The sequence below is a fragment of the Oncorhynchus gorbuscha genome, linkage group LG08 (assembly GCF_021184085.1).
Source record: "Oncorhynchus gorbuscha isolate QuinsamMale2020 ecotype Even-year linkage group LG08, OgorEven_v1.0, whole genome shotgun sequence".
NCBI classification, from domain to species: Eukaryota; Metazoa; Chordata; class Actinopteri; order Salmoniformes; family Salmonidae; genus Oncorhynchus; species Oncorhynchus gorbuscha.
In genome coordinates this window covers 11,399,343-11,427,018 of record NC_060180.1, presented here as the reverse complement: position 1 = coordinate 11,427,018, position 27,676 = coordinate 11,399,343, and the positions used below count along the sequence as shown (strand labels likewise).

General features: G+C 41.2%; 1 protein-coding gene across 1 annotated transcript in view; it reads left to right on the top strand.

Annotated features, from left to right (window-relative positions):
- Positions 1-26,500, top strand: part of LOC124041194 (AT-rich interactive domain-containing protein 5B-like) — a 64,675-nt gene extending 38,175 nt beyond the window's left edge. The window contains exons 5-10 of the mRNA XM_046358467.1: positions 4,426-4,556; positions 4,856-5,216; positions 7,609-7,661; positions 8,497-8,594; positions 21,588-21,801; positions 22,225-26,500. Of these exons, the coding sequence (XP_046214423.1) occupies positions 4,426-4,556; positions 4,856-5,216; positions 7,609-7,661; positions 8,497-8,594; positions 21,588-21,801; positions 22,225-24,162 (2,795 nt within the window). The 3' untranslated portion in view covers positions 24,163-26,500. The remainder of the gene's footprint in view (positions 1-4,425; positions 4,557-4,855; positions 5,217-7,608; positions 7,662-8,496; positions 8,595-21,587; positions 21,802-22,224) is intronic.
- The last annotated feature ends 1,176 nt before the right edge of the window (positions 26,501-27,676 follow it).

Below are 27,676 nucleotides of genomic sequence, written 5' to 3'. Positions count from 1 at the left end.
AAAGGCACACATAAAATTGTCTGGTGAATTGGCTTCAAAATTCTTCTTTAACATGTCTCCTCCTGTTCATCTACACTGATTGAAGTGGATTTAACAGGTGACATCAATAAGGGATCATAGCTTTCATCTAGATTCACCTGGTCAATCGTTGTCATGGAAAGAACAGGTGTCCTTAATGCTTTGTACACTCAGTGTATATGGAAGAGAGATATATACTTGTGTAAACATTAGGTTAAGACCTTAAGGCTGGGTGGGTCCCACCTTAGGCTGTTGTTCACTGGGGGATTTAGCTCATTTCTAGAAGTCTGTTTAATCCTAGAGTACCTGTAATACTGTGTCCTGACCTGTGTCAGGAGTAGTGAGCTGCCCTCTGTTAGAGCCCCCTTTCAAACACATCAGACTCAGTGACTGTGAAAATGTCACATCAATGGAGCTACCCAGCAGGAAAAACATACACAATCAGAAAGTTTGCTTCCAGTAGGGATTTTATGTGTTGTTATTTAAAAAAAGAAAGGTTGTTTGCTGTAGAGTTGTACATGTGCTTGAATAATGGGTGAATCAGGAATAATGGGTGTTCACTAAAAGTGGAAATAATGGAAATGAAAAAGGAAAAAATATGTATGTAAATCCTGTCTCTTTCAACCAGCTCTCGCTTCCTCCATCCTAATCTCTTTCTGTCTCTCTCTCTCTCTGTTTAGTGAACAGGTAGAACAGTAATCACTAACGAGTGATTGCATGCTTGGCATTATGTGTTGTGTTTCAACGTCCCCAGTGTTCACTGAGAATAAGCAAACCACATTCTTCATTAAATTTAGAATAGCTCTCAGCATCTAAATTATGTATTCTGCTGTGGTTGCATTTATATTCTACATGGCCTCTTCACTAACAAATACTTTTTTCTGGGAACCTTACAAATATTCGAGTGTACACGACTATCATGCAACATCTACGAATAGGGTGCAATACATTTTTAAAAACCTTAAATTCCTATAAGATTATAATAAATAAACCCTGTATACTGTTTATTTTGAAAACGGTGTCATCTGTAACAATTTATATTATTTTGTAAATAGAACGTATTTATGCATCTGATGTTCTGACCATTTTCTCGAAATGACTAGGCATGGAAATAAGCCTGAGGCTACACGAGGGGCGTAGATCACCTGTCAAATGCCAGAGTGAGAATTATTAGCATGTCAGACAAGTCAGACGCTGACTGGTGTTCATAACTTAATAACACAGATCAAATTTGTTAGCTCACCACATACCAATGTCCTCTCTGAAATATAAATCGACTTTATGTGGACATTAGCCTTGTTTTGTTGTTCAAATAATACCCTGCACTTTAAACAACACTGGTGCTCAGGGGGGATTTTCAACCTGAAGGAAAAACATGAAGTTGTTCTGCAACTAACAGGCTTTCTTACTGTGTCTCCATCCTCTGTGTATGATCTTTGGCCTCATTTGGGCCACAGGGTTGTAGTGAAACGATCTCTCCCTTTTGTTGGGAAGATGTCGGACTTTCAAAAGCATATTTGTACGTCAATGAAATATAGGCCCTCCCCTGATTTAGTTTCATAGTCTTGTGGGAATAAAAAAAGAGAAGTTGCTATTTTGGACCAAGAAAGTCAAAGTGGCACTTGCGTCAGCATTGCTTCAGTAAAGAGGGCAACTCATTTGTATGTGGTTGTGGATTTATTTCACTGAGTGCAGCAGCATTTCACAAGATGTTGTTGCAGCAGCACTATTTTAGCGAGGAAGCATTTGAGTGTTATATTGCACCATCGCTCTACCATTGCCAGCTCAGATTTAAATAGTGTAGTTCAAAACAGGAGCGTACAGTATGTGTATGAAGTCTGTCATTTCAAGCTATCAAGACATAATCATGGTAGTATTTAGATGGAATGTTATTCAACACTTTTCTACAGTGTTCTTTTTATTCATTGCTTGCATAATCTCAGGAAATCTGTCAGATGAATGTCCACTGTTGACGAGTCCTTCACATCCTGTGGCAGCGCTGTCTATGTGGAACTTCAGAAACCATTCGGAGGTGTCTAAGTGCTTTTGCAAACGTGCCGTCCACAGAATGATAATGAAGTTCTAGCCCTTAATTGAATTGGAGAAATTAGACAAGGTACTGTCAGATGTTAAGAGGAGCGTTGGACTGCATCAAAAGATCAAGTTGTCAGCTTGCATCGCTGTTGAATTCCTTGTGACTTTCATGCCTCGGGGGTGCTGTTCATTGACAGAAATGATGGATTTGCCCCAAGGGGTTATTTTATGTCTGCCAATGCCAAGAGAGCAAGCTATTATCCAAGGTAACTTATGTATTCGACCTGCACTCTAAATCTCTGCCACTTTTTACAGCTGGCCATTTAAACAGCTGTGTATTCCTCAAGGGGTTTAAACCAGCAACCTTCATATTCAACCTTAAGTCAGGTCAGTGACCCAAAAAAGGCCAGAGCAGACCTAATGCATGTGTGTTATTGTGAGGAGGGTTCCTTATTTAACTGCCATCAAGGAACATGATCAGTGGCATCCAGGCCCAGAATAATAAAAGGATTCCGCACATTTCTCCACTTGACCTTGAGGCTCATTTGAAGTCGATATCCTGAAAGTCTGAGGGGAGCTTTTTGATGTTTTCTTTTTTTTTAACTAGCACAGATGTCCGCAGATCCATGTCAAACCCATGGCTTCAGCTCAAAGACAAATATCTGATGTAGTCAGAGGAGTTAACACACACAATTAGTTCTGCCCCAGAAAAATATTTTGCACTATAACCAAATTACATGTTATAAATTGTGAGTGAATTGCATTATCAGTTTCTAAATCAAGTGTCAACCCCCTCAATCATGGACACACTGCTGTGTAAATCAAACACACTTCTAAAAGCACTATCTGGAAATCTGTGAATCTCAACCATAGTCATCATAATGGGCATGTAACCTTTGACTCCCAGTCTTCACGTCTGCAGCATTTGACCTGTGAAATGTGCACCGCACATAAAGTGTTTTACGCGATACGCTCTGAGTTACATGCTCAATGTCATGAGTTTACGGATTGGGTTTCTAAAAAAGGCCCACATCAAGAGGATTATTTAGTCACATCCCACTGTGCAAAAACTGGTTGATTCAATATTGTTTCCACGTCATTTCAACCCCCCAAATGTATGTGATGACATCGAATCAACATGCAAAAAGTAGTCAATGTAAAGGCATTTCCTATTTTTTTTCATCCAACTTTTAACCCAAATCTAATGACATGGTGATATTATTTGTTGATTTCACATTGAATTCACAATAGTTGACAACTCAACCAAATGTAAATCAAAACTGGAGGTTAAACTGATGTCTGTGCCCAGTGGGTTATTCCTACATAGGCCTATTCTAGATATGAAATCTCTTGTTTAAACTGATGATACATGGTGAAAAACAAATCTAAGTGAGGTAGAGCTCAGGTCAGCTCGTTTGTATTACCATTCATGAGTCATCCATTATGCAGACTATTGGATTTCATGTTATTATAAGACTTCAACTTTATAGAGAGAGAAAGAAAGAGAGAGAAAAATACAGTACAGCAAAGCCAAGTAGCCTGAAAACTTGCAGTTACCAAGCTGATTACAGATCTTGGTGTAATTTTCCTTGCCTTTTTCCCTGGATGTTTTGGAAAGAGCGTGAAGTAAAAGGTCATTGAGTCACAATAGCTTTCACCTCTTGTGATTACTTCCTCCTCGATTTCATTGGGCTTTGTTTTGCTTAATTTTTTTTCCATCAAACCTTGATGAGAATTTGATCTGGCAAAAAATTATTCCCCTTGGCTGCCTCTAACCTTGGACATGATTTAATTGTAATTGCACACGAAATGCCTCTTTGAACTACTTGACTGAACCTGGCTCGAATCGAGTGCCTCCTCTCTCCTTTGAATTTATCATTGTTTTTGTTACCAGGGAAGGCAGTCTGCCAAGGTGTTACAATACAGTTGTTGCTCAATGTAAAATGTGGGCGTTCAAATACTTTGGAGGTTTTAAATACTTTATGGTGTAATTAATGTGTACTGTGGAATTATCTGCCTTACAAAGAAGTCCAATCAAACATGTTTATGTGTCGTTAGCAATGTTGAAGGTCTCAAATCAGCAAGTTACAAGGAAACTAATAATGGGAATAATGATTAGATCAGTGCATGTGTTGTGCAACAACATGAGTGTTCTCATAGAATTGTTATTCAGTTGTTTATATAGTTTTAAGGCTACACTTCTGTGACATAGAAAGGAAATGTTTATTTACGAAGTGCTTATTACACAAATGATTCAGAAGAATCAGCTTGCTTGTCCTCCTTCCCTAGGCTCTGTGTGTGGTTGCCTTCCTTTCACCAGAAACATTGCCTCTAGGATACTAACCAGCATGTGTTTTGTCCCCATCTTCTCAGCCCCTAACCTGAAGGGTCGGCCACGGAAGAAGAAGCTGTCAGTGTCCCAGCGAAGGGACTCCCAGGGCCACAGTCAGGGGCCTCAGGGGCCCCAAGAACCCAGCACCCTAGAGAACAAGTCTCCCACCAAGGTATACCACTCACCTAACATTTGATTCAATTGCAGCCATGCATAAAGATGGCGGCCACCATGTACTTACCACAAATATCTGAATTCCTCCATCTTTATGCACCTTTGCCATTCACTTCAGTTTACTTCATACTTATTGAATTACATTTTTAAAGGTCGTGATTTGTATGAATGACATAATTTTATTTCAGCGGGTGATATAATTATTTTGACAGAATCATTAAATAGTGTCCCCCCCTACACACACACACTTCACGTTGACTGTAAGCCCTTCAACTTCCACTATTTTATTTCCTACAGGTAAAACCTAACTGCAAGATAACAGTTCCTACCAGCAAGGGCACAACGACCAAACCCAGGATCTGTAAAAAGGCATCTGTGGAGGAGAAGGTGGAGAGGGAGGAGAAGATGGAGAAGGTGGAGAGAGAGGAGAAGCTGGAGAGGGAGGAGAAGGTAGAGAGGGAGGAGAAGGTGGAGAAGGTGGAGAGGGAGGAGAAGGTGGAGAGGGAGGAGAAGGTGGAGGAGGAGAAAGAAGAACCAGAAGAGAACCAATCAGAAGAGAGTGGTGCAGATGAGCAGGCCTTCCTAGTAGCCCTTTACAAGTACATGAAAGAGAGGGACACACCTATTGAGAGGATCCCCTTCCTGGGATTTAAGCAGAGTGAGTGAAATATATTTATTTTATGTTCATATGAGCTTTGAATATAGGATATATGATCTTCACGCACCTGTCAAAAGCATTATATGTGCATTCATAAGAGTTCTTCACACGGTCAGAACATGCAAGACATCTCGCTCAGATGTTTCAACAATGAGGTTTCACATGCTAGGGAAGATGATATCTTATATATAGAACCATACAAGAATGGTCATTCAATATTATTTTCTTGGCACAGCCATGCGTCATTGTGGTGCATTCACTCTATATGAAAAGACGTGATTTGTATTGTACTTTACTATCTCTATACAAGTTTTACATAAATGTAAGTTCCGGTTCACAAATAACCCCATGTATATATATTTAGAAAGAGATGTCATCTTCACACCAAAGATGCAGTTCTTAAGTAGGTCATTGTGGTTGAGATGATATGAGAGTGGCTCAGTATGCATGCATACGGTAGTTACTGAGTCTGCAGCATAGCATCATTTGTATCGAGGCATAATGCCAACTGTTTTACATACAGTACATGTTCTGAATTACAAACCAAGCAACATCATAATGCTTTTCTCATTAAAGCCCCCAATAATGCAGTTTAAACTCGTCCTTGGCAACATGACTGTTTAAAAAAAACATAACTAATTCAAAATATGCTCAGACGCAATCAGCTTTCATTATTCCTTTCAGCCACTGCAATAGCCTCATTTATCAAAGCAAAACTTTCCTATTATGGAAATTGTGTTTCTGGTATTTTCTTTCATGAGTGGTTTATAATTAAGATAAGGACTGTTTAAAAGCACTGGATTGTTGAACGGAATACACATGTATTCCTGTCCTCTTTTGATGTGCCTCCTACACGTTTTGTGTGATTGTTAACAGAAGCCATTCAATTACATCTTCCTTTCTAAGCCACTGGCTCTGAAATGCACACAGAGCAACCAATTCCACTTCGTCTAATGCACAATGTAGGGCAGACAGCGCAGCGTAGATAGAGGCAAAATACTGTAAATGAATCTTTCAATCTATCCCCTTTTATTTGAACGGCATATTCTACACAGTGCAAGGCTATAGCTCTGGCTCAAAGTTTCTTATCTGTTCCACCAGAAAGGAGGCTTATTTTCTTTTATTTAGCTTTAGCAGTTTGCCTGGATGCTGCACAGGACGTAAGATAAATGGACTTCAGAAGAAGAAAAGGTCACATGACAAAAAGAGGTTTCATTATCTTCCATTCAGTTGGGTAAACAGCTATTCCCAGCGTTGGTACCACATTCTGAATGTGCGATGGAAGTGAGTGTGAGGAAAACATGGGACAGGGAGGGGGCTGGGAGTGTGTGTCAAGGTTGGTACAGTTTGACATCACATTGCACACTTTGAATGGCCTTGGTCACAAATTGGAGAGTGGGGAGTTAGGGAATTGGTATGCGTGTTGTTGGGTGGGGCGGCGGGGGAGGTGATGCGCATTATTTCAGGCTGCCTTTAGAGAGGTTCTTTATGTCTTGTTTCTAATTTGCCTGTTTGAATGTCTGTTTTAGTGTACATTGTGTTTTGTCATCCTTATCGTTGTGATAATGCCCCGTTGAATAGAGTGAATTAGAGAAAAAAACAGGGAGCAAGTCATCTAAGAAAGAACTATTCTCCCATTTTCTTTGCCTTTTCTGTCCTTCCTAATTCTGCTCGCTGTTGTGGTAATTACAGCCGAGGCATAACAGCCCCATTAATAAGCCATAGCTGCTATCCAGTTGCAAAACACAATGCTACTCTCTGCAGTTCAAATAGAACCCACCAGGTTCCTTTGTAATTCTCCCTGTGTATTGACAACAGACACGGAAGAGCAGGGAGGAAAAATCAATGCTGTCAAATGCGGAGATAGGAAAATGCCATTTTGACAAATGCAAGCCTTTGTGTACGCAGAGATTGAATTTTGATGGATTTCTCCCTAGGCGAGCCTTCCTTATTTATAGGTCTTCATATAAAAATGTTAAACAATGATGTTACAGAAAGCAGATACCAATGTCATTGTTTGGAAAATCTTACAATAACCTGGGTTAATTGTTTGCAGGGAAATATACTGTCTTTGTATTTTGATTATAATCACTATTTTGTACAATACCTATAATCAATTTGATATCGTCTGTTATTGGATCTTTGCATGTAAAATTCTATGCAAAATTGCATTTGCATTTGTGCCAACATTGTTAATGAGTGCTAAAATGTTAAGTATTACCAGATGCTCATAATGGTCTTTATTCAAATCCCCTTCAGCTGAATTGTTACATGAGCTAGCTAGGTGTCAGGCTGTATCTACCTGTAGTTTATGTAGCTATGTGACAGTATCTTTGTATGTGATGATCTAGCTGAATACCATTGATCTCCCTGTTTGTTGTCCCTCTAACAGTAAACCTTTGGACTATGTTTCAAGCTGCTCAGAAACTCGGAGGATATGAGTTGGTAAGTGTTTACATATGTCCTGCTCCATACTTAACTTTTATTTTCTTTAGGCTGCCTCAGTCGTGTTTTTCTCCAAAAATCTTGGTCAGGCCCACATTTTGCAAAATGATGCCGGTGTTTTAAACCCCCTCTAAGTGGAAAACACATGTTACTCTCCCATGTCAAGGAAATTGGTGAAGTCTGTCATTTTTTCCCATGTTCAGGCTCTAAAATAAAGTGCACTATTATACACAGCGAGACAGCAGAGCAGGGACATTTCACTTGGCAGCCTACCCCACATTTGTTCGGTACTAATGTGGGAAGTGTTTCCAACATTTTTAAGTCTTTTGATGTGAAAAGTAAACGCATTGCGAATGCCGGTTAGTTCATTTGCCACATATAGTCATACAGAGAGACGAGCCGCAAACTATAAACAGGAAACTAGTCATGTAATCGGGATGTTTTTCCTTTTAAAGCCTTTTTATCTGCGGATGATTATCAGTCTTTCATGCCTGCTGCTGTCTTTGTGAGCAGGAAGTTGTGTGGTTGGTTTGAGTATATATTTAATGGTGTAACTCGTCACTCTGGCATCTTAATGCATATATTCAACTGTACTGTACTTTTCCCTCTTACCCTTGCTGTGGTACAGACGGTTGTTGCCAGCTACAGCTGGTAGCATGTTATGGAGATGGTTTTGCATTACAGAGTAGTGTTATAGTCTCTGTAGCAAACTGAATAACTTTGTTAGTGTTATCCACTCACGTCGGGGAAATGACTAGCATCTATAACGATGTTGTTACAGCATTTTATTATGTTATATGATACAGCGTTATAAAAATCTGTTTCTCTCTCTCAGATCACAGTTCGCCGACAGTGGAAAAATGTATATGATGAGCTGGGTGGTAACCCAGGAAGCACAAGTGCCGCCACATGCACACGAAGACACTACGAGAGGTGAGTTATTAACAAAGCACTGTCCCATTTTCCTAATGCAGTGGAGGAAGAGGAATGCTACTCTCAGCCTCAGTATCAGGTGCATGTCAACTTTGCTTAGGGAAGTAAGGCTTCCTTCCTATCTCGACATGATGTCCTAAGCCGTGCCCACAGACACTCTCTCACCCTGCTGCTCCATGCATACTAACACAGAGCACAACTATATTCACCAAACCAGTCACACATCTCTCTCTAACCAGCCTTTATTATTGAGAGGGTCCCTGAACCAAAGCAAACAGCAAACAGATATGATCCTGGGGGGAGACTGGAGGATATTATGCATGCACACACACATTCTCAAGGTTAAACAAACGCTGTGTGCTTAATACAAGATAACCTCTCTTTCATAAAGCTTTCCTCTTACGGCTAGTCATCTCTGAACCCCCCCCCCCCCCCCCCCCCCCCCCCCCCCCCCCAGGCTGATATTTTCATGCCTCCGCAATGCTACGGAACAGATTTACCTGTCAAAAGAGGGGCACGCAGAGCAATATCACGCATGCATATGGGTGAGTATGTGTATAGACCTAGGCAAATGACAAACAAAGTCAGGCTGAATTGCTCAGTCAATGTGTGTAGGTTTATCTATGCTCTATGTACGAGTGCATACAACATTTAATACAGTATTTGAATAATATCAAATAGCACTGCAGCTTTAAACCTCCTGCGCAGCCAGAAGGGACTGTATTTGCTCTGCCATTAAAAGCCCTTTCACAGCCCTGCATGGTTAGGAGGACTGGTATAGACAGTGTCAGCACAGCACACAGCACAGGGGGCTGGAGGGGACCAGTGAGGTGTTACTGCTGGCCTTTCTCAATAGAGCCACAGAAAGCTGGGAAATTGTGCTGAATCAATACAAACCAATAATATCTCCACTGCAGTGAATATCACCCTGTCAGAAAGAGAGCGGGAAATCTCAGCTGAACCCTAACAGGCCAGGGGATGAGAATTTTAGCTGAGGCTCACTATTCCAGTAGCTAGGAGGGCAATTAACTTCATTGTATTAGCTCAGCAAACAAAGCTATTCTCTCTCCCTTGGAAGTGTATGATAAATGACCCCATTTGTGGGTTTGGTGAAGTATATGTTTGGTCCCTGGTGGCATCTTTTATTTCTCTTAATGATTACTCAGCGTTGAAAACACAATGAGCGATTTAAACTAGAGCATGCAGCATTTCTCCCAACGTCTTTTGATTTGGTATTGGAACATTTCGGTTGTAATTGCACTAGATTAACTGAACGCGCTCATCTTGGTCTTTTGTTTGGGACTTTGAATGTCCCCAAGCCCTGACTCTAATTTGAAATGATCCACATTATCCATTTTCCTCTTCAATGGAAGTCATCTGAAACGGTTGCCTTGGAGACATTATTTTGAATGATAAAGATGGAAATAATGATTGTATTTATGGTGTTGAGCAGCGGGCAGTAGAGAACATAAAACGAACAGAACACAAGATAACCGGAGGTACTTGTCATTTGGAAAGTTGCTCATTGCAGCCATTCTACTGTTCATTAGCTTAAAGGGAAAAATCAATATTTAACATCCAACCCAAGGTCTAAAGCTCCAGCTGGGAAAGCTTTAATGATATTTATTTAAACCGTTTCCGAAGATTAGCTGTCAGAGCTCAGCTCCCTGAATTAAAAATGAGGTCATGAAAAGATGGCATCAATAACCTTGAAATAGACTGCTGCATTCTCTCCCTGCATGTCACTTCATGCTAATTCTTTGATTATACAGGTCAATGCCTTTTAGCTGCCGTTAGTTATCTAAGCTCTCACTTTCTATGTGAGCTGCTGCTGCTGCTACAGAAACAGTACATTTATACCGTACATGTTGTTACTCTAATAGCTCCTGTGTTAATGCAGAATTAATGCCTGCCGTGCATAGGCATTTTTATGTAATTGCAGGGGGGAAATATCCATGGCAACAGTGGAGGCAATTGAGAATCATTTTCTCAGAGGTTGTACTGAGTATAACAAAGAACAAGGAATTCCACTCATTCTTTTTTAATATAGCAGCTAATTTCAGTTATTAACTGATGAATACCAGATGTGCACACTAGATTGTAAATATTTATTTGGTTGGATGCAGGGTTTGTTTCTTTTGGATACATTGCAGACGATATTATTGATTCTTGTATGAATTCCTCGTGGTATTGGTGTGCCTCTGCACTCACTCAAGCTGCACCTCAGATTGAAAATATATCCCTTAGTGTATAGGCTCATAACAAATTGGAAAAACTTGGCCAGTCGCCACCCCGTGGATCATGTTAGAGTAGACTCAATCCTAAATACAGCCCTTGCTCAGCGTTGCATCTAGTTCCTCTATGCAACACACTGGTCTCTTTGGCTATGCCCTGGTGTTCATATGATTTAGTTACGAATCTTACCACAAGAGTTTAAGAAAGACACATTGCTGTAACAGCCTGATTACATTTCTAGCTATAGGAAAAACCTACGGGACAGATTACAGCTGTGATAGCACTCAGATGAATGATGTTTGATTGCTCTCCCTCATCCACCTGCCATAATAAAGAAATAACTTACCCACATGAAACATTCTAGGCTTTTAATCCTAGTGCTTTTTGCAATTAGGGGCGTGCAAATGGTGCCATACAGGCACCATTCAGAAATACTGATAACAAGTCAGAGGATTTGTTGTTGTTGCATTCTTGCCTTTGGCTTAGGAACAGTTAATTAGATATTTCTTGATATAGGACTTAATGATGAACAGACTTTTCACCATATTATAAATCTGGTCCTAATGTTGAGATTGGATCAAAGAACATAATATTCTCCATAGTGAACTGCAGACATGATACAGTATCTAGCAGTTAATCCAAACACTTACCAGTCCATTGCTCAGCACCTGTCATGATTAAGGTTTGCTGTGTACAGTTGAATGCGGTTTAGCCTTAGGTGAATGGTAAAGGTCACTTTTAGATCTGGTATTTCAAGACCGGACAAAAGGCCCTAGTTTAGTATTCCTTCACTGCCCTGTTTAACGGCGTGAATCAGGATCACTTGAAGTGACAAAAGAGAGGCTTTGGATCCAAATCTTTCCCGAGCTGAGGGAACAATGACCGTTTATCCCTCTCTGATTTGGCTCTGAAGATCGATATTTGCATTTGTACAGACAGGAGTTATTGTTTTGCCAGTTCTTTGAAGCAGCCTAATCATAACACATGGTGATGATGAATATGGATTAGATTAGATTAGATTAGATTAGATTTTGCTTCTCCTTCTCTTCCTGAGGTTGTAATACAAATCATTATTTCCTATAAATTGTTTGGCAGCCTATGGGCCTGTCCATCAGCTCTCAAGAAATGATTCCTTTAACGAATTGAAGGTCAAATGCAGGCGGTTTTTAAAAAATCTCAAAATCATGTATTGGTAACAATTAAGTACCTTACTTACTGTGATCATTTTTTAATTAATATTTTCAAAAAGAAACAAAAATAGTGTCTTAGAAAAGAGCAATTTCTCAAAAAACTATTTAGCTAGGATTGTCTGGGAGTGAGTGGGGAGGGGGAAACTGAAAACTTGCTGTTGTCAGAGAGGTTTGAAACTCTCTTTCTTATTGATCTATTAACTAATTTACCGCCTGGTGATGTCACAAGGCAGGCCAAAACTCCGTCTGACCAAAACAGGTTGAACAGTCAGGCGGTCTTTTCAAATAGCTCTTTCACTAAAAGGGCATTATCATATTTTTCACAATTTGTTTGGGTATTGTTCTAACCTACAGTACCAGTCAAAAGTTTGGACACACTTACTCATTCCAGGTTTTATTTTATTTTAATTTTTTACATTTTTCTACATTGTAGAATTATATTGAAGACATCAAAACTATGAAACAACACATATGGAATCATGTAGTAACCAAAAAAAGTGTTTTATATTTGAGATTCTTCAAAGTAGCCACCCTTTGCCTCAATGACAGCTTTGCACACTCTTGGCATTCTCTCAACCAGCTTCATGAGGTAGTCACCTGAAATGCATTTAAAATAACAGGTGTTCCTTGTTAAAAGTTCATTTGTGGAATTTCTTTCCTTTTTAATGCGTTTGAGCCAATCAGTTGTGTCAAGGCCAATCAGTTGTGACAAGGTAGGGGGGTATATAGAAGATATCCCTATTTGGTAAAAGACCAAGAACATATAATGGCAAGAACAGTTCAAATAAGCAAAGAGAAATGACAGTCCATCATTACTTTAAGACATGAAGGTAAGTCAATCAGGAAAATTTCAATAACTTTTCTTCAAGTACAGTCTCAAAAACCATCAAGCGCTATGATGAAACTGGGTCTCATGAGGACTGCCACAGGAAAGGAATACCCAGAATTACCTCTGCTGCATTCATTAGAGTTACCAGCATCAGAAATTGCAGCCCAAATAAATGCTTCACAGAGTTCAAGTAACAGACATCTAACATCAACTGTTCAGAGGAGACATGGTGAATCAGGCCTTCATGGTCTATTTTGCTGCAACAACAAAAATCACTACTAAAGGATACCAATAAGAAGAAGAGACTTGCTTGGGCCAAGAAACATTGCTTGCTTGGACATTAGACTGGTGGAAATCTGTCCTTTGGTCTGAGGGGTCCAAATTTGAGATTTTTGGTCCCAACCGCTGTGTCTTTGTGAGACGCAGAGTAAGTGAACGAATGATCTCCGCATGGGTAGTTCCCACAGTGAAGCATGGAGGGGGAGGTGTGATGGTGTGGGGGTGCTTTGCTGGTGACACTGTCTGTGATTTATTTAGAATACAAGGTAGACTTAACCAGCAGTGCTACTATAGCATTCTGCACTGATACTCCATCCCATTTGGTTTACGCTTAGTGGATCTATAATTTGTTTTCAACAGGACAATGACCCAACACACCTCCAGGCTGTGTAAGGGCTATTTGACCAAGAAGGAGAGTGATGGAGTGCTGCATCAGATGACCTAGCCTCCACAATCACCAAACCTCAACCCAATTGAGATGGTTTGGGATGAGTTGGACCGCAGAGTGATGGAAAAGCAGTTAACATGTCCTCAGTATATGTGGGAACTCCTTCAAGATTGTTGGAAAAGCATTCCATTGAAGCATTGAAGTATGTGAACACTTCTTCAAATTAGTGGATTCGGCTATTTCAGCCACACCTGTTGCTGATCGGTGTATAAAATTGACCACACCGTCATGCAATCGCCATAGGAAAACATTGGCAGTAGAATGAAGAGCTCAGTGACTATCAACGTGCCACCTTTCCAACAAGTCAGTTCGTCAAATGTCTTCCCTGCTAGAGCTGCCCCAGTCAACTGTAAGTACTGTTTTTGTGAAGTGGAAACGTCTACGAAAACAACAGCTCAGCGGCAAAGTGGTAGGCCACATAAGCTCACAGAACAGGACCACCGAGTTCTGAAGCACAGAGCCCTGACCTCAACCCCATCGAACACCTTTGGGATGAATTGGAACGCCGACTGCGAGCCAGACCTAATCGCCCATCCCCTCAATAATGCTCTTGTGACTGAATGGTAGCAAGTCCCTGCAGCAATGTTCCAACATCTAGTTGAAAGCCTTCCCAGAAGAGTGGAGGCTGTTGTGACAGCGAAGGGGGGACCAACTCCATATTAATGCCCATGATTTTGGAATGAGATGTTCGACGAGCAGGTGTTCACATACTTTTGACTATGTAGTGTAGCTACAGTAGTTGTCGTGGTATCCAAACAAACAGACTAGTTTAGCTAACCAAACTGTTATGAAAATCAAATTCAGCAAACGCAATACTGTTTTCAATTCGACTTTTGCTTTCAAAAGCAGCGCAAACAAAACTTGTAAAAATGAACTATAGCCATTTAAATCTATTGTGCATTATATTGAAATAATGCACACTCTAGAATGCCCTTCAAGCCAATCAGAAAGGAGTATTCAATAATGCCATGGTATAATTAAGCAATAAGGCACGAGGTGGTGTGGTATATGGCCAATATACTACGGCTAAAGGCTATTCTACTGCACAACACAACACGGAATGCCTGGATACAGCCCTTAGCCGTGGTATATTTGCCACATACCACAAACCCCCGAGGTGCCATATTGCTATTATAAACTGGTTACCAATGTAATTAGAGCAGTAACCAGAAATGTTTTGTCATACCCTTGTTATATGTTTGATATACCACGGCTATCAGCCCATCAGCATTCAGGGCTCGAACCACCCAGTTTATTTCACAGTTTTGTCAAGTTGACTTGATGTTTTTTGGATGGTGGACCATTATTGATACACACGGGAAAATGTTGATAATGAGAAACTCAGCAACGTTGCAGTTCTTGACATCAACCGGTGCGCCTGGCACTTACTACCATACCCTGTTCAAAGGCACTTAAATATTTTGTCTTGCCCATTCACCCTCTGAATGTCACACATACACAATCCATGTCTCAATTGGCTCAAGGCTTAAAGATCCTTCTTTAACCTGTCTTCTCCCGTTCATCTACACTGACTGAAGTGGATTTAACAAGTGACATCAATAAGGGATCATAGCTTTCACCTGGTTAGACTATGTCATGGAAAGAGTGTTCTTAATGTTTTGAATTCTCACAAGTTTGGGGTCACTTAGAAATGTCCTTGTTTTTGAAAGAAAATACATTTTTTGTCCATTAAAATGACATCAAATTGATCAGAAATACAGTGTAGACATTGTTAATGTTGTAAATGACCTTTTAAAAGGCTGATTGATCATTAGAAGACCCTTTTCAATTATGTTAGCACAGCTGAAACTGTTGTTCTGATTAAAGAAGCAATAAAACTGGCCTTCTTTAGACTAGTTGAGTATCTGGAACATCAGCATTTATGGGTTCGATTTGATTTGATTACAGACTCAAAATGGCCAGTCCTCAACTGGCAGCTTCATTAAATAGTACCTGCAAAACACCCGTCTCAACGTCAACAGTGAAGAGGCGACTCCAGGATGCTGGCCTTCTAGGAAGAGTTCCAAAGAAAAAGACATATCTCAGACTGGCCAATAAAAAGAAAAGATTAAGATGGGCAAAATATCACAGACACTGGACAGAGGAACTCTGCCTAGAAGACCAGCTTCCCGGAGTCGCCTCTTAACTGTTGATGTTGAGACTGGTGTTTTGCGGGTACTATTTAATGAAGCTGCCAGTTGAGGACTTGTGAGGCGTCTGTTTCTCAAACTAGATACTCTAATGTACTTGTCCTCTTGCGCAGTTGTGCACTGGGGCCTCCCACTCCTCTTTCTATTCTGGTTAGAGGCAGTTTGCACTGTTCTGTGAAGGGAGTAGTACACAGCGTTTTATGAGATCTTCAGTTTTTTGGCAATATCTGGCATGGAATAGCCTTCATTGCTCAGAACAAGAGTAGACTGATGAGTTTCAGAAGAAAGTAGTTTGTTTCTGGCCATTTTGAGCCTGTAATCGAACCCAAAAATGCTGATGCTCCAGATACTCAACTAGTCTAAAGAAGGCCAGTTTTATTGCTTCTTTAATCAGGACAACCGTTTCAGCTTTGCTAACATAATTGCAAAAGGGTTTTCTAATGATCAATTAGCCCTTTAAAATTATAAACTTGGATTAGCTAACACAACGTGATGTGATGGTTGCTGATAATGGGCCTCTGTATGCCTATGTAGATATTCCATTAAAGATCAGCCGTTTCCAATAGTCATTTACAACATTAACAATGCCTACACTGTATTTCTGATCAATGTTATGTTAATTTAGTAGACAATTCTTATTGCTTTTCTTTCAAAAACATGGACATGTTAAGAGACCCCAAACTATGCTTGGACACAAGAATAGAATAATAGTAAAGACATCAAAACTATGAAATAACACATATGGAATCATGTAGTAACCAAAACAGTGCAAAACCAATTAAAATATAGTTTCGATTTTAGATTCTTCAAAGTAGCCACCTTTGCCTTGACGACAGCTTTGCACACTCTTGGCATTCTCTCAACCAGCTTCACCTGGAATGCTTTTCCAACCATCTTGAAGGAGTTCCCACAATGCTGAACCCTTGTTGGCTGCTTTTCCATCACTCTTCGGTCCAACTCATCCCAAACCATTTCAATTGTGTTGATGTCGGGTGATTGTGGAGGCCAGGTCATCTGATACAGCACTCCATCACTCACCTTCTTGGTCAAATAGCCCTTACACAGCCTGGAGGTGTGTTGGGTCATTGTCCTGTTGTAAAACAAATGATAGTCCCACTATGTGCAAACCAAATGGGATGGCGTATCACTGCAGAATGCTGTAGTAGCCATGCTGGTTAAGTGTACCTTGAATTCTAAATACATCACAGACAGTGTCACCAGCAAAGCACCCACACAACAATACACCTCCTCCTCCATGCTTCACAGTAGGAACTACACATGCAAAGATCATCCGTTCACCTACTCTGCATCTTACCAAAACTCCGTGGTTGGAACCAAAAATCTCAAATTGGGACTCATCAGACCAAAGGACAGATTTCCACTAGTCTAATGTTCATTGCTTGTGTTTCTTGGCCCAAGTAAGTGTCTTCTTCTTATTGGTGTCCTTTAGTAGTGTTTTTTGTTGTTGCAGCAATTCAACCATGATGGCCTGATTCACGCAGTCTCCTCTGAACAGTTGATGTTGAGATGTGTATGTTACTTGAACTCTATTTGGGCTGCAATTTCTGAAAAACACTGGTTCCAACTTGCGCAACGTGTCTACAAAATATCTCAAATGTTACCTGTAAACTTTGCCAAAACATTTCAAACTACTTTTGTAATACAACTTTATGTATTTTTTAACGTAAATAATAGATAAAATTGAAGACGGGATGATCTGTGTTCAATACAGGAAGAAAACAAACTGTAGCTAGCTTTCTGGTCACGTGCCTCTAACAGTACACTTCAAGTGACCCTCGTTCAAGATGGCCGTACTTCTTCATTACACAAAGGAATAACCACAACCAATTTCAAAAGACTGTTGACATCCAGTGGAAGCGATAGGAACTGCAAGAAGGTTCCTTAAAAATCTGGATTCCCAATGAAAAATCCTTGAAAAGAGAGTGACCTCAACAACAACAAAAAATCTGAATGGTTTGTCCTCGGGGTTTCGCCTGCTAAATAAGTTCTGTTATACTCACAGACAGGATTCAAACAGTTTAAGAAACTTCAGAGTGTTTTCTATCCAAATATACTAATTGTATGCACATCTTATCTTCTGGGGATTAGTAGCAGGCAGTTGAATTTGGGCATGCATTTCATCCTGACGTGAAAATACTGCCCCCTGTCACCAAGAAGTTAACGCTTTTTTGGTGACTACTTGATTCTGTGTGTGTTATTTCATAGTTTTGATGACTTCACTGTTATTCTACATTGTAGAAAATAGTAAAAAAATAACGAAAAACCCTTGAATGAGTAGGTGTGTCCAAACTTTTGACTGTTCTGTATATGTAAAACACATATATAAAATCATGTTTTTGGCTGCTCTGGGCCTTTAAGAAAGCCTCTGAAATAAACAGAGCGCCAGCTCAAATTAATTTCATCACCAGGAAAAGTACTTAATGGAATAGTCTGCAGGGGTTTTCCACCACTTTGGTGACTTGGCCTTTCCTGGATTCCACAAACCAATCCCCCTTTAACTCAGATGAAAGACCAGCTTGTTGTTAGTAAAAACATAATGTCATTGCTCAGTTGCTTGTTTGGCATGTAAATCCATTATTATAATGGGACGCACATGCTTAATTGAATTTGTCACTGAATTGCAATTGTATTGATTTCCAAAGAATCTTACAATAATAGGCCTACATTATATTAAGAAATGTAGTTGTAGCCTAATTACATTCCAATATGAAAGAGAAAGACCTGTCTGCCTCTTTTGCCTATTTAACTTTTGTATTTTTTATTACTGGTTAGGTTGCATACTGGAATGTACTATGAACATCATGGAAAATGGCTGCTCATGTAAAGAAAGGCTCAATAGCCACAACCGGAAGTTAAGTATTTATTGACCTCGCCAAAATGTAAGCTCTTGTTCCCTCATTGAGTTATTCCCTCATTGACTTTTCCATGTCTGTCATGTTGTGCTCTTTCTGCCCTCTAGTGTGCAAGAAGATACCTTGCATTTGAATTTGATATTGTGTGTCATATTCATTACTAGAAGTGTTCCTCGGAGACGCATTTTTTGTTTTGAACTCCACCAAGGATTTATATAAGAGAAATCCCTATATTTACATAAATGTAACCTATTACTGTCCAAAGAGCCTTCATAGCGGACTGAATTCCTTTCATGGCCTCTCGATTGTAGACTGTCCCAGGCACCATGCTTTCAGGAAATTACATAAGTCATATTGTATTACCATTACTGTATTGCGTGATCAGGAGAATATTATATGCTCTCCCTGTACTTATTCTCTCATTGAGTCTTTTACAGAGCAGGTGCTATTTATAGTGTGACTCTTCATAGTTAACTGTTCAGCAACAGAGAAGCAGAAAAGAATCAAGCATCCTGTCGTGCCAAAAGAACATTGTTATTTTTAGTTAATTTCCAAATAAAATTTAAATGACAAGATACTGTGTCTGGAATATTAAGTTTAACACTTTGTGTGATGTAACATGGATTTTAGGAGAATGTTCAACCGAGGTGTGATAACCACTCCAGTATGGACGGTACCTTCACCTTTCAATGGCATTCTTGAGAAGTGATATAGGGAAAAGCAGTCATGTTCTTACCCAGATATAAGACAATGGGTCTTCATCTCCCAACACAAAAATGCCGGATTATGTAATTCTCATCCATGTCTGCCGATAGATACTGATTTATAATTGGTATTGCTAGGTGCCAAACTTAGCATGGCATGGTATTCAATCTTACAGCAGATGGTATCCTCACAGATTGGAAACGTGAGAGCAGCTCGACAGTGTGTATATGAAATTACTCACTATTTTCCTCACCCTATTTATATAGTTAGTCACGTCGAGTTCACCACATTATTTCTCAACGGTGCAGTGGTTTATGGTGAATAATTGTTTCACTACATTAACATCTGTCTTTCTTCTCTCCTCCCTCTCCCTCTTTCAAATAAGTCACATTTAATTGTATATTTCCTTTCTTGGCCTGGGGCCTGGTGCCAGCTGTATGAAATGTAGTTTTACTGCCTCTGCTGCCAGCAGTTTGGTTTGTAGAAAAAATAACAAAATTCCCACTGAGCCACTTCAACTCTTATAGGCATTTCTCTTTGTGAAGAAGAAGCAAACCACTCATGCATGATTCCTGGTTTGTTCTACCACAATGTCCCTTAAAGAGGAAATTGAGCAACAACTTTATGTGCACACATGAGAATAATTCTATGCCTTGAGAAGGTTTGAGAAGTTATTTCCAAATAGCATTTGGATTGTTATTATAATAGCTGGCCTTAAAGTTATGGGCGAGGCTTTCCAAATAATATTGAACATTCCATCACTGGTTGCTACTACCTCTTTTCAATATTTGATACTCTGTTTTGTGGTGTTCCACCTGTACAGTATTATTCAACATGTTTTTCTCAGTATTTATGTTGGTCCATATTTTGTTTCACACATTTGATAAGATCTTGGTAATAATAGCCCCCTTCATGTCACAATCCACCCTGTAATTAGTCTCATCAACAGCACAGCTCAGTCAGAATGGATGGTTCTTTAGTTACTCTAGTCTAGCAGCTGTAGTGTGTTAACCGTTTCCACGGTAATGTGATGTAAAGATTAACAAGCCCTGACTGGGGGCCTCTGCCTTGCCTCATCTGCTGGCTCAGTGCCAGGTGTTAGTTGGCTCCCCAGCTCTCTCAGCACATACCAGCTCTGTGTTGCAGCATGCTCTCTAGTCTATGCTAACTGACTCACATCCACCACCACTGTGTACTCTGGTCAGTCAAGTGTCAAAATGAAGGTTGAAGTTAAAGTTGTGTCTTTGTCTACGCCACAGTTGTAGGCCTAGCATCTCTGGTAGGTAAAGGGATACTTCGGGTTTTTGTCAATGAGGCCCTTTATCTATTTCTCCAGTCAGATGAACTCATGGATAGCATTTTTATGTCTCTGTGTCCAGTATTAATTTTGAGGTAGTTTCGCAAGCCAATGCTAACTAGCGTTAGTGCAATAACTGGAAGTAATAACTGTTAGCATTATGCTAACACTAGTTAGCAACTCCCTTCATACTGGACACAGAGACATAAAAATGGTATCCATGAGTTCATCTGACTCTGGGGAAGTAGATAAAGGGCCTCATTGACAAAATCCCGAAGTATCCATTTAATCTTAATATAACTTCCTAGAGCGAATGTCCTCTTCCAATATACGTTGGAGCTTTTCATTACTGTGTGGGGGAGTTATCTTATAAATTGATTTATTTTCTTATTCCCAGACCCATGGTGGTTTGCATTTAAACATTCATCTTTAGCCTCTAAGGCACTGCAACGCAGTGTTGTGGCGTCACTACAGCCTGGGAGTCGTTACTGGCTGTGGCCGGGAGTTCCATAGGCGCACAATTGGTCCAGTGTTGTTAGGGGAGGGTTTGGCCCGGGGGGCTTTACTTGGCTCATTGCGCTTTAGCGACTCCTTCTGGTGGGCTGGGCGCCTGCAGGCTGACTTCGGTGGTCAGTTGAACGGCGTTTCCTCCAACACATTGGTGCGGCTGGCTTCCTGGTTAAGCGAGCGGGTGTTAAGAAGCGCGGTTTGGCGGGTCATGTTTCGGAGCACACATGACTCGACCTTTGCCTCTCCCGAGCCCGTTGGGGAGTTGCATCGATGAGACAAGATCATAATCACAAAATTGGGGAGTAAAAGGGGGTAAAAATAAATTATATATAATAAAAGAACATGAATCTTTAAAGACTTGTTGATTTTTAGACATGTTACGTTGCAGCTACATGGGCAGGGTAAGAGGTGACAAATCCATATTAACTTTGTGTCAAATTTAGGTTAACTCAGTCTCTTCCACTCTGACCTTTCCAGGCTCCTCCTACCTTACGAGAGGCACACCAAAGGAGAGGAAGACAAACCCCTCCCCTCAGCAAAACCCAAAAAACAGGAGCATGGAGCCCAAGAGGGGGGTGCCAAACACAAAGGGGTCACAGCGAAACGACCTAAAGGTGGACTACACCAGAGGCAGGGGGCCAGGAAGAAGAGGGAGAGAGGGGACACTGCAAAAAGCCAGGAGCTCTCACAGGTCAGTCTCACTAGTTTTCTGTCCGTCTGTCTCAGGCTCTCACAAACACAGGTTTACACACACTCTTTCTTAGAAAAGATAACATATGCTAACATCACACACGCATCATGTCTATGTATCGAACAACAGTATGGAGGCCTCCCGAGTTGCGCAGTTGTCTAAGGCACTGCATTGCAATTCTTGAGTTATCACTACAGCCCCGGTATCGATCCCAGGCTGTGACACACGGGTTAAGCGAGCAGTGTGTCAAAATCGTGTTTCAGAGTAAGCATGGCTCTCGACATTCGCCTCTCCCTAGTCCGTATGGGAGTTGCAGCGATGGGACAAGGCTGTACCAATTGGATATCACGAAATTCAGGGGAAAAAGGAGTAAAAAGTACACACAAAAAATAATAACAGTATGGCATGTGTTTTCCCACTAAGGTATCTGAGAAGAAAGGGGACAACCAGGAGCCAGCATCCATGAAGCAGGATCCTCTGCCCAGAGAAGAGCCTGAAGAGGAGGAGTTACAACTCACCCTGAAGAAAGAGGAGACAGTGAGCGAGGAGGAACCTTCGCGACTGAATCCCCCCAACACAGACTGCCACAGAGCTACACCTGTCCTGCACAGTGAACTGTCTCCACTGTCCGAGTGGAGACATCCCCAACAGCCACAGTCAGACAAACTCAACCCTGAGCAAAGGGACCAAGCTGATGGAACCCTGTCTAAGACCCCATATCCATACCACTGGGACAACAACAGTAAGCCTGGGTATAGCAGTCTACCTGACCCAAGCAATCCTGACATTCCGGTAACTAAAGACACAGACAGTCTCAGTTATGGACATGGTGGGAGGGTGGGGAAGGTCCTGCCCATGTGTAAGCAGAGCCCACCCCCACTGCAGCAGTACTCCACAGAGCTAATCACAGACAAACAGGACTCCCCCAGTAAAAACAAAGAGATTAATCAGTGTCACATGCCCATGCCAACAGCGTACTCAAAGGACAACCTGGGGGTCATGTCCCCACTAGCCAAGAAGAAGCTCCTCTCCCAAGTCTGTGAGACAAATCATTACTCATTCAGTTCCCCTCCTCTTCCTCTTCCTCCTCCCACTCCGTCAGCCAGCGTGGGTGATGTGAGCGACAGTTGTGTTGAAGAGGTGGTGAAACTGAGGCAGGACTTCCTGCCGGATAGCCCAGAGATGGCTCCTGTCTTCAGGCCTTCTGTCATCCAGCACGCCCAGAGCATCAAACCCCATCAAGAGAGGAGTCCTCTGGGGGATTTGTCTGAGCCCTTCACTTGCAGAGTGAGCCACTTCCAGCCCCAGCTCCACCCCCCCTGGCACCCCTACCTCCACAGGACTGAGACCCAGGATGGAGAGGAGAACGCAGGAGAGACACGGATGCAGCAGCAGCCCAGTCAGGCACCACCAGGCTACGCAGGTGACTGCTACTCCTCCCCTCACTTACACAACCTCTACCGGCAGACAGAGAACTGTCTGAGTCAAGAGCGAATGGACAGTTATCCCAACAGAGACAAACATGGACATTTTATCAGGGAACGCCAGAGCAGCGAGGTATTCACCTCAAACAATTCTGACAGAGAATATTTGACTTACAGAGCTCCCCACTTCTCTGAGAGGACACAAACACATGGGGATAGGCCAATGGAAGAGGAACCTCGAGATTTCAGTATTTCCAAGCCTGTCTCTCAAAGGATGTCTTTCACAAAGCCCTCTTTCTGTGGCCTCCCATATCCCATGATGCACCAGAGTTTAGACTGTCACCCCAAAGCGTGCAGAGTCCCTCCGATGACTATATCTAGCACCAAACACCTGGAACCCCTTCAGCCCTTCTTCAACCCTAAAAGCCACACTGACGCTGTTGGTGCCTCTAGACCCAGTAAGAGAAGCCTGGGGGAACTAGAGAATGAGGGGGTGCCAGACCGCAAGGTGCGAGTGGTGACCCCCATGCACCCCGCCGGCTCTGTCCGCCGAGGTGACCCACAGGGAGAGGAGCTCAAACCAGCCGAACCGGCGCACGCCGTCCACTTCCACCTCCACAGCCACATTCCCGAGGGCCACACCTACCCTCCCCACGCGCCCTTCTACCCAGGGATGTACCCCGGGATGCAGGACGCCCTCCATCACAACCTCCAGTACCTGAAGAGCCAGACAGCCGTGTCCCCTCTGGTCCCTCCGCTAGCCTTCCACTCCATGATGCTACAGAGGCAGTTGATGGCCTCCCAGCCCAGCCCCCACCACTTCTACAGGCATCCTGGGGGGACGGCCCTGTACGGGGACCTCCTGCACCACCTGTACCCCCTGTCCACCCTCACCCACCCACAGCTGTCCTCCATGCACCCCAGCACCAGACTCTAACAGACGGACCCACGTGGAGCTTAACCGTCTCACCCTGGTACAGTGGATCTAGTGTTCTATTCTTCAGTAAGCATGACAACACTGATTAACTGTAGATGGTGGATTAACTCTTTAGTCAGGCACACAGCTCCATTTTTGTGTATTTTTGTGTTTTTTTTTGCACTGTATCACCACTTAGTTACTTTGGATAAATTTGCACTCTATGTAGTGTTTGTGTTCACCAACCAGGTTGTTTCTCTCACTCAACAGTCAGGTTCTTATTATCTTTGAGTGTGGAGGGAGACAGAGAAAAGCCATTGGCATGCATGTCAGGGGGATAATCATATTTGCTGGGACTCCAAAGGATTGGATTCCAAATCACTGCAATGCGACAACTTCATCCTCCAAATGTGTTCTGGGGATTTTTATCAGGTTGAAACACTTAAAAACATGAGGGGACTATCTAAAATAAACTATTTTCACAAGATTTACCATCGGAAAAGTTCATGCAACTGTTAAGCATTCGGCTACTCCACCTTCAATCAATGTTCTGGATCTGTTTACAGCTCTCTAGTGTGGTGCTGTGGCCTGTTTGTGTTCATGTATTAGACCACTACACGTCTTAGAAATGACTGTGTTAAAACAAGGTGCTGTACAAAACCACAAGGTGCTGAGGTATTGTATGTAGATAACAGCTCATTTTCATCAGAACACCCAAGCTGTGAAGAAACCACATTTGACGTTTATCATCAGTTGTTTTTAAGGCAAGTCGTATCGTTTGTCAGGAACATTCTCTCAAAATGTTTTGTTGACCCTTGAGAGGTGGGAAAGTGACCCAGATACATTAATATATTGAACAGAAGGTATTTATACTGCGCTTAATATGAGTCACTGATGCTGCCTACTGTGACATCTGACAGCTCTTATCTTGACATAGCTCTGAAACATCACTGGTCTAAGGCTGTTTACTGCACCTCCTTCATTCAACAGCATAATGCATGATAAATACGAATGTGTCTTGTAGATTATTGCTTTGTGAATATCTGTGCCTTTCTTAATCTTCGATTAGGGGTTGCAGCACTAGTTTTCTATCATGACTGACTTTCATGAGACTGTTGTAGGCTTGGCCTACAGTCTGTGCAGCCCACCGGAGTTGGATGTGGCCTGGACGCGCCAGCCTCAGTTGAAGACCATTGTCCAGCCCAAGAACTGCATGTACTTTAGTTTTTTGTTTTTAAGCGTATTTGAGATTATCTGTATAATGGAAAGCGCTATATAAAATAAATCTATTATTATTACAGTTATAAGGTTCCATTCTATCATCACATTGCAGTGCAAACTCATTGGACTGTAATTGTATAGTACCATAGTTACCGTTTAGCACAGGGATAGTTAAGCACTGGTGTAGAGAATGGCTACTATAATAGATTTATGTGCCACTGCCAGACATAGTGATCAAAAGGCAGCGTGTAGCGCCCGAGGAATAATAGCACCTGGTCTGGGTTAACAACCATCATAACTGCTTTTAATGGGTATTTGGAACATGTGAAATATAGGTAACACATTTGCTGTTTAAATTTGTTTTAAAGCCAATCGACTGAGATTGAGCAGACACTTATAGGAAAACTCCACCCAAAAACTATATTTTGGTATTTGTTTCATTAGTCCATTGTTGATATAGTCCCAAAATGTTTTGCATTTCAGCAATCAATTTTTCAAGATATACAACTTTCAAGATACAGTAATACAGCCGTTACGATCTATTTCGCATCATATGATGCTGCGTATTTCTGTATTTTTAATGTTATACATCTTGAAAATTTGATTGCTGAAATGCAAAACATTTTGGGACTATATCAACAATGGACTAATGAAACAAATAGCAAAATATAGTTTTTGGGTGGAATTTTTTCCCTTTAAGATAAACATTCATTCACAATTACATGCTCTTAATGTCATGTTTGCCTCAACAGCGTCAGTAACTGACGTTTAAGTTCCTTAACGTTCAAATCCATTCTCTGGCATCTTTCTATGTCTGACTTTTTAATAATGTAAATACTTTTGACTGTCTGTTATCATGTGTAATATGTTATAATCTGTAAATAGTATAAATGCATACAGCTGGTTACACAATCTAGATGTCACAGGTCACCTTACATTTAGATCTGAACACTAAAGTTAGGACATTTTTTATTTGCTTGTTTTGTGTTCATGTTTTCCACATTGTTTCCATGTTGTTTTTCTTTAGTGTTTTTGATACTATGTGCCATCTGTTTACCGATGATTCAGCTGGCAAACAAGAAAAACATTTTGTATTATATGATCCTCTGTATATTTAATTAAAATATTTTACTATCTACGAATGTCTTTCTCCCCTTAATTGTGGTGGTACTATACCACAGATGGGTGGGATTGGGAAATGGAACTTATTTCCTAAGAAGATTCATTGTGAAATACTGAAATGTCATGTAGACCCAACTACAAATCTATTCCAAGGCATTTTACCAGTGTTGGGTCATACTCATAACATCTTAATGCAATTTGCTGACAGTATGTCTGGAACAGAAGGTTCCTAAAAATTCAAAGAAAGGTTTGTGTTTCCATTAATAGTGGCTGTATGCAGACTGCTAATACGTTTTCAGTTGAGAGATATTTTAGATATTTATAAAAGTACAGACCGTACCTAGGTCTGATTAGGGAGTGATGAAGTATCCTTATATTAGAATGGTATTAGTTGATATTGGGTGTTATCTTCAAATGCTGTTATCTAGGACAAGCAGTATTATTCACATTAAAAAGGACAGCAGTGGTCATTTATAGCAGATAGTTATATGCAATGTTACGTCAGTGAGTCTGCCCTTTCTAAAAGTGATTTGAGTCACGTTACCCACAACTGATTATACAGCATTTGCTGCAGTATGTGGATGTGCATAGCCTGCTTAAGGTATTACCGCCATCTCCTGGTACAACTGCACTATGATGGAGGATATTTTGGTTACTAGTTTTTACTAGAGGTCAACCGATTAATCGGAATGGCCGATTAATTAGGGCCGATTTCAAGTTTTCATAACAATCGGAAATCGGTATTTTTGGGCGCCGATTTTTAAAATAACTTTATTATTAAGAACACAATCTTTTTTTCAATGAAGGCCTAGGAACGGTGGGTTAACTGCCTTGTTCAGGGGCAGAACGACAGATTTTCACCTTATCAGCTCGGGGATCCAATCTTGCAACCTTACAATTAACTAGTCCAACGCTCTAACCACCTGCCTCTCATTGCACTCTATGAGGAGCCTGCTTGTTCCACGAATGCAGTAGAAGCCAAGGTAAGTTGCTAGCTAGAATTAAACCTATCTTATAAAAAACAATCAATCAATCATAATCACTAGTTATAACTACAGATGGTTGATGATATTACTTGTTTATCTAGCGTGTCCTGCGTTGCATATAATCGATGCAACCTGGGGGATGATTTAACAAAAGCGCATTTGCGAAAAAAAGCACAAACGTTGGACGACTGTACCTAACCATAAAC